Here is an 11,928-nt window from a genome sequence, read left to right on the forward strand (position 1 = left end):
TGCTCGTTTCTCTTGGACACCACCGCTTCCAGTGCACATTACAAACCGTTTCACAGTCTAGAAGATTTTCAGTCTTTATAGCTTACGACTTGTGGAGACTGTGTCATTTGAGCTGTTGTGAGTTGTCCTCTCGACTTAAGACCACCAAAGATGAGTCTGCCACTTCCAATGTGCTATGATAGAGAAATCAACCATTAGAAGGTGATTCCGTTAAAACAATAACAATAACAATAACCTCTATCGACACAGAAACTAAATTAGTGAAAGTGCCTCATCCATCATTTCCAAACAAGCTTTTTTTTTCATTATCCGTTTTAACATTAACCCACAAATCCAGCCGTAGCTTTTTCCCCTCCACAAGATTGCACGTTGCATACTTTCTACTGTATGTTCTTATCTTTAACGTCTGTATAGTGCAGATCAGTCATCATGTCTGTGTCACTTCATTGGGTTAACAAGTGAACATTTACAAGACAGCGATGCATTCAGATCTCGTAAAATGCATTGAAAAGAGATGCCGGCGTGCAAGGGATCTGAAAGCTTTTCAATAGAAATGCATGCTAATGACTGAAGTAAAATTATAGCTAGCTTTTGAAACGGATGTCAACACAGACGCACCAAATAAATGTTTAAAAAAAATGATCAAGTCAAAGTCAAAATAAGAAGCTAAACAGAAGTTCAGCTAATTCGCTGTATTGATAACTTATACGTGGAATGCATTAATTACTTACCTTGGACAGCCCCGTCCCTCCCTCTCTCCCTGCCTGTCACACTTCCACGTTTGCTCTCCAGTCCTCCTCCCCTCCCACTCCCCACTCCTCTCTCGGCTCTCCGTCAGTCCGCGCGCCGCGCAAGGGAGAGATTGAAAGTGACACACTCACATTGTTGCTCTTGAGATTTTACGCCGCTGTAATAGGTAATGTCCGCATCGCACAAAGCAGATACTTGACGTCTGTTTTAGCTCGGCTTCTCTTTGTGTGCAAGCAGCAACATAGATGGACGTTTTTAGATTTTGATGCTCTCTTTGCGCCCGCTGCTGAGGTTTTCAGTTCTGCCACGGACACTCGTGACTCAAACTCGCGGTAAACGGTGAGCAAGATTCTGTACTGCCGGAGAGATTGTCATCGGCCGCTTCTCGGAACTTCTCGGATCTCTGTGCTGTGTTCAATTTCGTGCTCTGTCCTCTCTCTCTCTCTTTCTTTCTTTCTCTCTCTCTCGCGCTCTCTCTCTCTTCATGCTGTCTATCTCCTGCTACCTGTACCCCTCAGCTCGGAGTCTCTCAGTTCCAGTGGCTCAGTCACAGCGCACAGTGCACGGAGCCAAAGTGTCCAACACCGAACCCACCGAACCCGATCGTATTCAGTCCTCCGCGAGGCAGCGAGAAGCCCAGCCCTGGATTCAATACTTTTAATCAATGGACAGAGCCCTCTCAACGGCCAACCGAGGTACCGACACGCCATAAGCAGTAAGTGCCACAGAAAATAACTTTAGTCTTCTTTCATCCGATGCTTCCCACATTCATGTTAACTCCTATGTAACAGCAGGTTCCTTTTGGAACTAAGTAGCATTTCAAACCGAACTAACTATTCTGAATACAGATGAATATAAATGTTGTGTTTGAAGATAAGAGGTAAATTCGTTGAGGCCTTTGTAAAGAAAATAAATGTAGGCCCATTAAGCAGTTTAGAAGGCCATGGATGTTTTACATATTCCCACTTACAGCTTACTTCTCCTTAAGACAAGTGTAGCGCCTTTCTCACGTTATTTTCTTATTTTAATAAGTAAATAATGTTGCTTAAAATGATAAAACTTAGCTTTGATAGTGACTGACGTTGAAGAAGTAAAACGCAGCGGACGAGAGGAAGACTTTTGTCAATAGAACGTTTTGATTTTTTTGATATTCACCAGAATATTCATGCTTTTATTAAACAGCCCAATAATAATAATAATAATTTAAGATGTGTTTCTGTATACGTTTATTTTAAAATATAATTGCAATACACGAATAATAGCATCGTGCAATTATGTTTCATTAAGTTCAGAACAGGAGCACCAGAGTCATGCACTTTATGCACTGTCGATCGTGTGGAAATTTGAACAATTACTTTTTCTTTGAAGAATATAATATAATTTGTATATTCGGTTAAAGTTAAACCATTAATTTAATAAACCTGTCGAGATTCTCTGATGAATTATTACGTTTTACTGACGAGAGTGTTTAATTAAAGCGTTTTGAGCCCTTGAGGTGGAGCTGGTTTAAAAAAAAAAAGATTTTAAGCTTTTTTCTATTTACATTTTTAACAAATAAAAAAGCTAGCGAAATAATGTAAAATTATTAGACATTCTGAAAGCATTTTTAAGGGGAAATCCTATTTTTACTCCAGCCCCAACAAGATGAGGCCTCAAGTTTAGCTTCACACGTGTGTGACTTTTATGTCTGTGGTCTCTTCGCCCTCAAGTCTTATGTATGTTTGTGTGTGTGTGTGTGTGTGTGTGTAATTGGCATTTTCAGACCTTTTTTTTTGAGAGCCTAATTTTTATTCTATGAGAGGAATCTGAGACTTGATTTCGAAAATGTTATGCTATTATTAAAAACAAAGCTATTATTCTGTTCAATGTGTCAAATAATTTTCAGCCTTGAGAAATTGACGCTCGTGGTTTGTTTACCCGCAACTTTTTTTTCATTTAACAATATTGTCATTGCTTTTTCTGTTGTTTAAGAAGGTTGTCACATGTGGTAGTATACATTAAAAGTAGCTAGACAATATTTAATTGTTTATGTTTTATAAAACCCCGTACTTTTTGTTTTAAGTACCTCACGTTGTTAAACAACTGCTGATTGAGTTTCTATTTTTTATGAGGAGAAGCAGCCTTTAAAAGAGGAACCTGAAGCAAAAGGTCGGGCATGATATTATGATCGTTTTATTTAACGAAAATGAATGTTACACTCTTCTGTTTCGATTAAATTAAAACAGATTAAATTCGATTTAATTACATTTAGCATTTATTTAATTATTATTATTATTGTTTTAAGTGAGTCTGGAAACTCTATAAAGACAGTAATTTAGGTGTAAAATCTAACACAGACATGCAGCACATAATAAATCAGAATAAGACAACCAGACAATGCATTTTTATAAGCATCTGAAAGTTCAAGATATTTACATTTCCTAAGTTACAAATAATTGCAATGCGACGAAATAAACCTGTGACCTGCGTCTGCTTAAGTAGCAGGTAGTCTGAATCATTTGCGCGCAGAAAAGATTTCATGTCACTGTTTTTCCAGAACGCATAATATTCCTCTTTAAGAGTACACATCTTTGAAGTGAAAGAGACTGAGCCCTTTTCCTTACAGAACCCGTGAATTTCTCTCTAATATAAGGATGATGGAGGTTAACTAAATCGTCTTTGCTTGAAACAAAAAAAAAAAAAAAAAAAAAAACACTATATGAAATCGCTATCCCTCTGTTGTCGAAAACAATACACATTACATGAAAATGGAACCACAATCCAGAAGACAGTTGTGCTCTTATTAGACTCTGAACTCGGAAGTAAATAGTTAAATTAAAAAACGAAATAACACATGCCGTGTGCACATGATTTGTTATTATATTACATGCGATATTTTTTCCCCTGTCAGTTCAAACTCTGAGTTTTGTATACATAACTTTAAAACTTTACAGCAATGTATTTGAAGAGTCACTCACAAAATCATGCCTGTGCAAGAGGGAGGTATGGTTGCTATATAGCTGCCATCAGCGGTAGAGATCATTCTGTTTCTTTTTAAAGTTACATTGATGTATCCATTATTCATTTGCACAAACTTGGCCCCCATAGCCAGCGGAGACGTTTTCTTAACCAGGACCAAAAGGAAAAACAAAACGTTAATTAGTCTCCGTAACAGAGAGGCTCTATACGTCTCAGTAATTTTGCAATAGATGGAAGCCTCCGAGGATACTTTAATCTCGCGCTTTGGGGAGCCCATCAAAATGGATCAAATCCAGCATTTATTCACGGCATGTTTTCTCCAGCCCTACCTTCAGGGAGAGTTCAGCGCCAGATCCTTTTTACTTTAGTCTATACTTACAATACCTGTTAATTATTTTGTCGTTATAGCCTATGTATGGAAGGCGGGTACAGTTTTTAGGTGCCTAGAAATGTCAAAATAAAAATAAATAAATAATAAGCTTCACGCAGCGAGAAACCCCATAAGCCTATTTCAATATTGCAGTGCCTTGTTGCTTTTATAAACAGGCTACTTCATAATACTGATATTTGACGAAATTTCAGTAAAGCTTTAGCCTATTTATTATGCAAATACTTGAAACGTCATTCTTCCGCTGGAAGATATAGCCTAGTCCCTGACAGATTAAACCGGTTTATGGGTTCCGAACAGTGATTCACAGATGCACATTTGTGAGGTTAACAGGTGTTTGTGTCATTGCTGTTTTTATATTATGTGTCTTAGCAGGATTGGAACACTATACCGGCCGACCAGCTCGCTGGACCAGAAATATTCGTTTAGTAGAATAGGCTTAATATTAATTCGCCGCAAATAGCTCTTCAAGGCCTACTAACTTAGATTTGAACGCGATTCCTTCGAATTTGGTGACGTTAGAATTTGGCAAATTTATTATTTTTAACACTATTATTATTATTTAAATAAATAACTACACCTTTTTTCTCTTCATTATTTTTTTTCCCCCTCAGAGATATATATTTTTTCACAGACTACTTGTGGATTGCATACGTCAAGTCTTGGCTAAGACGAAAGCTATTATTTCGATCGTTATTGCCCATGGAAAGATATTAAGATACTGTTCATGCAGTTCATTTCTCATTATGTGGGTAAGTTGTCACAGTTAAAGCTGATATTAAGCACCCTATTAGCTAACTTTTTAGTTTAATTAATAGTTAATTTGAGTAACATTCAAACAGTAAAACCATAATAAAAAAACTAACAATTCTCAAAACAGCAAAAGTGTAAAATGTAGGCCTACATTGTACAAATATCAAGTTATTGTTTTGACCAACAAATATTGTGTTTCATATTGTAAGAACATTTTTTGTTTTTATAATTTTTTTTAAACATATGACAACTTGTAGTCCTGAGGGCACAGTTCAGCCTTTCACATCAAATGTCAGGCTAGTTGACTCTTACTTGAATATGCAAACGTGGTATTATTGGTATCAAAAGTTATTTGAAAGTTTAGTTTGGAGGATGGAATTCACAAAAATATTCTAATTTAGATGGGTTTAAAACCTTATAAAACCACTGCTAGAAAAGTCACACATTTTTGTAACTGGATTTTTGACTCAAAACCTTACTGAGATTTAATCCTTGTGACAACTTTCCTGTGCGACAGCTAGCCCCTATATATATTTATATATATTATCAAACCATTTAACACTACATACCTAAATCCAGACCGCAGTCACCGACTCTGTGTGTGTGTGTTCATGTGTGTTTTATAGCCCTGCTCAGTGTAGTCTACCATGTGTGATTTTTGTGAGTCAATGTGTGGTCCCTGGAAGTGTCAGAGCAGTGAGCCTGCTCTGTGGTTTCTGTGTGTTGAGTGTTTGTGTACACTTGTGTTTGTCCGTTTTTGTCTATGTGCGAGTCAGAGAGCAAGGGATTTAGGGAGAACATAATAAACTGCTGCTCACTCTTTATCTTTTACTGTTTAAGATGTTTATTAGCAAACTAAACGTGCTTCCCGGAAGATCTGTCGAACCTTCTCTTCGTATCTGAATCGACATATTCTCCACACATGTCCAGTACATTTGCACACACCCACATTATGGCAACTGTATTTGCCACTTTTTCTCAATTCAGTAATATCTTATGAACACTTATTCCCTTTTATCTAACATGACATGACTTTTTATTTCATGTAATCATAAGATATATCTATATCTTGTGTGTGTGTGTGTGTGTGTGTGTGTGTATATATATATATATTATTATTATTATTTTATTGTATTTTTTTACTCATACATCCAAGGAAGTCTCAGTATCGAGCTTGTCTTACTATGTATATTTCCAGTGTAATCATCTGTCTTGGTTACAGTTTGATCTGCCATCAAATTCATGGGTGATAAGCTGCTATCTATGTATTCTTCCCTTCCCAACGCACACACCTGTGAGACACCGAGGGGCCTTCAATACGAATCCCTCAACCATCTTCACCTGCTTTATCTGTACCCTGACTGAGCTGATGCTTTAATAACCCTGCAATAAATGAGTATCACAGCCCTATTCCCTGGTCAATAAGGTTAACGACTTAACATGTCGTCAACACAAAGATACCACCAGGTTCTGAACAACACACGGCTTTATCTCATCGCTCATTTGCATGCGTGTCCCTATTAGTTGTTATTAACTGTTGTCGGGTAAAGGGCTTTTATTACTCTGAGTTGGAAACGAGCAAGAAATTGGACACTCTTGTCCTGCCAAACAGTCTTTTCCATACCTAATTTTTGAAATAGCTTTTTATGTTATCTTTGTAGTCAACATTTCTCCTTCTCTTTTCCCGAACTTCTGCCTTTTTTCTCGGCGTCTCTCAATATCGTTCTCTTCTCTGTGTATACTGACTGACAGTGTGAGTATAGTCAGATCAGCAGTGTGTCGTTTACTGCCCTCAGTTTCCTGTGTGTGGTACAACTGGCAGAGGCCACTCTCATTGCCAAAGAAAAGAGTGCAATGTGGAGGGGAGAGGAGGGTTAGCAGAAAACGTATATCGCATGCTTAGGAGAGAGTCTCTGCAGTGTGGTCGTCGTAGTTTGGAAATTTGAGTCTCACGGGATCGGAGTTCTGTTCCACTCCCTCGTCTGGCTTCTCTCATCTACCCCTAAACATAACAGCCATTAGTTATGTTTGTAATGTGTGGCTGCAAGCATTACAAATAAAAGTGGAACCGTGTATCTGGTTGTGAATACCTATTGGTACAACACTCAAATGTAAGGTGCTGGGTATCTTTCAGTTCCATGTTGCGTGACATTTGTCAAGTGGGCTGGTTAGTATGCATGCTTTTTTATTAGCATAGCTATAAAATAGCTGTACTATTTGAAATGCTATAACCTATATTTCATAGTTCTTCCTGCTATTAATCACCTTACTGTAAGCAATTTCTTAATTTTGAATAAAGATCTTGCTTTCATTTTTTTATCTTCATAATCTTCTTGATAACTTGCACTGATTAGACATTTATCTCTATTTCTAATTGATGTTGAACAGTTGGAAGGACAGGGATTAAACAAGTCCATTCACACTTTTATGATAACTGTAAGTTAAATTAAACTCCGTCATCATTTACATACCTTCATGTTGTTCCAAACTTGCATGACTTTTTTCCTTCTGTGGAGAATAAAAAAGAATGAAAACAACAACAACAACATCAACATTTTCAATATATCTTATTTTGTGTTCTACAAAAAAGAGGGTAAATAAACTATGACAATATGCTCATTTTTGAGTGAACTCTCCCTTTAATAACCTAATGTAATTCATGTGATGAATTGAAATTGAAATTACAGTGGCAGTGTTCTTTTATTAATAACTGTCCCATTTATGCTTTATAATCTTCTAATGGTTCGTTTTTAATTTAGAAATAAATAAATTAGTCATCCAGTCATTTTTTTCCAGTCTGTTGATGAAATAGAGGAATACACTCTCTGTTGATAAAGCTTTGATGAAGCCGTCTCACCATTAGCACAGCAAAATCTGGATGAGATCTTGTGGTGCTGAATTACAGAGCTTTTACCAGCATAATCACACAATCTCTTTCACCTCGCATTTGAGTTCATGAATTCCAAAACCTTGAATCACAGTAGTTTGTTGCAAAAGTATCCAAAGTAGTGTATCATAACTGTAAGAGTGCCTCTTCCATAGGCTTGTATTGATTTGTTACAGCAGGTGTGTATTGACCAGAAGAAAATTTTACAGCACTTTCTTTGCATAGCCACTGCCATCTCCATACGTGAGTGACGGGCAGACACACTGGAGCTGGTTTTATCTCCCCATCAAATATTTGCCGGGGTGGAGGAGGATCAGAAAGACAGAGAGAGAGCGAGAGAGATTGGCACAGAGATGGGAGAAACGATTCAGAAAAGGTCTTGATTGGGATCGGAAGACTCATTAAAATCAGGCAGGTTTAGACCTGTGAAGCCCAGTGAAGGAGGGAACAAAGACAACCTATAAGTGCCAGATGAACTAACTAAGATAAAAGACTTTAAGGGTTGGTAATACAGTGCGACTTGCAGGCAAACAGATGAAAATCTCTCAGCGTCACTGATGGCAATGAACTCATCAAGTACAATGGCCATTGTGTCCGTTTGCGGTTTCATCCGTCAGATTTCTCGCTTGGTTCCGTGCAAGTATCTGAAACATCTCGAGACACTTTTTGTGAAGAGATTTTATTTTACCCCTGTGACTGCAAGTTTAATGGGCAAGCCCGCATCGTAGACGAACTGTTAATTAAATGCAGATCTGTTCACCTCATACAGTTAAAGTGGATCACAGTGATTTTACACATAGCAGTGGGTTGTATCTGTTATATTTTAGGACCTTATCCTCTTATTGTTTTCTGAAGTGCAGTATTTTCAAACTTTGATCCATTTTGAAAACGTTGACATGACTAGCACAAGAGAAATGAGAAATAATAGCTGCATGTACACTGAGGGAATATCAGTTTTAATTGGAAAGCTGTGTTTAATGGGTGCTATTAATTTTGTATATACATGCGAATGTGTTTTCATAAGCATGCATGTCCATTGTTGTAGTGTATTGTTCACACTTGAGCTCTATTAAACTGTCTCATAGGCTCTGTAAATCTCTTTCCTCTGTGTGTGTGTGTGCGTGTGTGTGTGTGTGTGTGTGTGTGTGTGAGTGTTTTCATAAGCATGCATGTCCTTTGTTGTAGTGTATTGTTCACACTTGAGCTCTATTAAACTGTCTCAAAGGCTCTGTAAATCTCTTTCCTCTGTGTGTGTGTGTGTGTGTGTAAGTACAGTGTGGACCATCAGTTCTTGTTCCCTCAGCAGCACACTAACACATTTCTTTCCATTCAAATGCTCTTAAAGTGTTTTTCCTCCCACCCGCTAATTAAACTCTAAAGAATTCAGACACTTGATTTCTGGACCCGCGTTAGGTTTTTAATCACGCAGAGGCTAATGTTTTTAATTTATTATTCATTTTGAAAATTTAGCTCCAGCTTGTAATTCTCTTTGGACTTTTTTATGTTCCATGATGATGTTTTTCTCGTCAGGGCCAGAGCGAAAAGAATAATGTTTTCTGCATAACCACTGTAAGAAGAATAGCAGAGAGGGTGGACACGGAAATCTATCTATCTATCTATCTATCCATCTATCCATCTATCCATCTATCCATCCATCCATCCATCAGAATCCCTCTGTATTTAGGAAGTAATATGCAAATAAAAACACTCCAGTGGGGAGTTTGTTCCTAGTCTTTAAATTTTGGCATGGGCTCAATACAGCCTGGCACTGACTCTGATGGACATTACCAACATTAAAGGTTTGGCTGAAAAACAAAGACCCCTGAAAGTTGTCCCAATGGAGCGCTATGTGCATTCAGAAATACTATATTTGCACGCATGCACACAGAGCTATCATTTGAACAACTTAAAGTAACTTAAAAATTCATGGAAACATTTTGAGCATCTTTGCTTTCGTATTTGCCTAGAGGTCTGTCATTTTGGCTGCACACACATTTAAATGCACATACACATACACATTAGTTTACATTCCCCAGATGCTGGAGCAGAACGAAACACTTGGCTTCTGTTTTTTTGTTTGCTGATAGTGTTGATAAGATGCCAGCGTCCTCTTAAACAATTATCTGTATTTTAGGACATAGAGTTTGATGCCATTTTGTTGTTGTCTGTTAGCCCCATTTGTTCGGTTTGTGTAAGAGTCAACAACAGGGAATCCTTCGATTTGAGAATTTCATGATCAAAAAATTCTGAAGAAAAATGCTAATAGAATTTAATTTGTTATTTAGACCTTTGCTAATTTTCTTTTAAGATAAATTTTATCTTAAAATTTTATCTTAACTTCCATTTTATCTCAATTGATTCGCTTTAGGGTTTATTGGATTATCATTTTCATGATGAGGATCAAATTTTTTTCTGGGGGGTGGGGGGGGGATTTATGATTTAGACAGGCCAGAATTTAGAGATATGCATTAATTTTTTTTTTATTATACCATGATATATAAAAAAACAAATAAAACAATGTAATGTTATGTATTATATCGTGATATAATTAAGCCTTTCCAACTCATTATTTTTGTTATTGAATATACAAGTAATGATGTTCTTATGAAAGTGTATGCATTGATATTCTCTGAGATTTCATTAGGTCTCTGTCTCCCCCTCTCTTTGTCTCAGGTCCTTATCCTCTGGCTGGTGTTCACCCTGTAGTGTGGAGGGGGATGGAGCGTGGCGGAGGAGAGAGCCCTCGTTTACGGGAGAGCCCCGAGCGACGTGGGAGCAGCAGTCCTGATATCGGCGGCCCCCCACCGAAGATGGGCCGTCTGGAGCTCAACGGCAGTCCCACAGGTCACCGCAGTCGCCACAATGGGGCTCCACAGAGACCTCTCTGTGGTAAGACACTCACAACCTTTACTGTCCCTACATTTTTATTATATATGTTTTTTTCTGCAAGACCACACACTAGAACCACAGCTTAAAGTGCCTAGAGCACAAATTCTAACCACTACACCACTGCTTCAACAAATATATTGTTTTTTTAATTAGTGAGATAATTGTCAAAGCTTAAAACAATTAATAAACATCAAAACTGCACATCTAGCTATGCATTTAGCCTGGTGCTTAATTTTATCTGACATTATTAAAAGAGCTGCCAATAGTGCAAGATTTAATCCATTTAATCCCATACTCCACTGTAGTTCTGCTCAGAGCAGTGTTGTGGCCACTATAAACTCAGTGAATTAAGTAGAACTGATTTATTCCCCTTGGCCAGTTATTGACTGCAACAGTAGCGTGTGTCAGAAGGGGGGTCATATTGATTACAGTGACCCCAACGAATTGCCACATACAGTGGTGTGGTCGCAGCTGTGATTATTGAATATCTTTAAATGTGTTTTTACACTTGGGTAGTTGACACATAACATGGACATGAACTTTTTTAATTCAGCATCAAGGTTTTCATAAAAAAAGGACAAGTCAGATATTGCAATTTTTTCTTTAAGACAAGTTTATTTATTTGGTGTTCAAGTAGAGACTTGCATTTATTAAGCATCATATTTCTTAGAAACAAAATCTGGGCAAAATTATCAACAGTTATCTCATATGTTTTTACTTGTATTTCTCCTAAGAAACAAAGGTCATTTAATAGTCCTTTGGTAAAATGAATCATAATATATATAGATAAAAGCAAAAAGCATAAAAATATTAAGCAGCACAACTGTTTTCAACATAGACTATAATAGGAAATGTTGCTTGAGCACCAAATAAGTATATTAAAATGAAGGGTCATGTGACACTGAAGACTGGAGTAATGGCTGCTGAATATATTAGATTTTAAAATATATTATTTCAAAATATTGATGATTTTACTGTGTTGTGATCAAATAAATGCAGCTTTGGTGAGCATAAGAGAATAATTATAGAATACCAACCCCAAAATTCTGAATGGTAGTGTATGTGTGTGTGTGTTTGTGTGTTGTATTATAGTTTTAGATGTATAGCATACCATACTGCAGGATACAGCTGTTACTGCTTCAAATATGTCAACGACCCACGTACAGTTAACATGATGTAGTCCTGACAATAAAGCAGTAACACATTGCTTTCTAACGAAACATACAGTCTGTGTCAGTAACACACAGCCTCATCAAAAGTGTTATATGTCTCACATTGGGCCAAAAAGTCACCAAGGTAGCTG

At 37.2% G+C, this 11,928-nt stretch overlaps 1 protein-coding gene across 1 annotated transcript in view; it reads left to right on the forward strand.

Moving 5' to 3' along the window:
• The first annotated feature begins 840 nt into the window (after positions 1–840).
• Positions 841–11,928, forward strand: part of LOC107731767 (DNA-binding protein SATB2-like) — a 47,567-nt gene continuing 36,479 nt past the window's right edge. The window contains exons 1-3 of the mRNA XM_016542938.1: positions 841–1,089; positions 1,269–1,465; positions 10,410–10,625. Of these exons, the coding sequence (XP_016398424.1) occupies positions 1,016–1,089; positions 1,269–1,465; positions 10,410–10,625 (487 nt within the window). The 5' untranslated portion in view covers positions 841–1,015. The remainder of the gene's footprint in view (positions 1,090–1,268; positions 1,466–10,409; positions 10,626–11,928) is intronic.

The sequence above is a fragment of the Sinocyclocheilus rhinocerous genome, unplaced genomic scaffold (genome assembly GCF_001515625.1).
Source record: "Sinocyclocheilus rhinocerous isolate Xijiao unplaced genomic scaffold, SAMN03320098_v1.1 scaffold2083, whole genome shotgun sequence".
Classification (NCBI taxonomy): Eukaryota; Metazoa; Chordata; class Actinopteri; order Cypriniformes; family Cyprinidae; genus Sinocyclocheilus; species Sinocyclocheilus rhinocerous.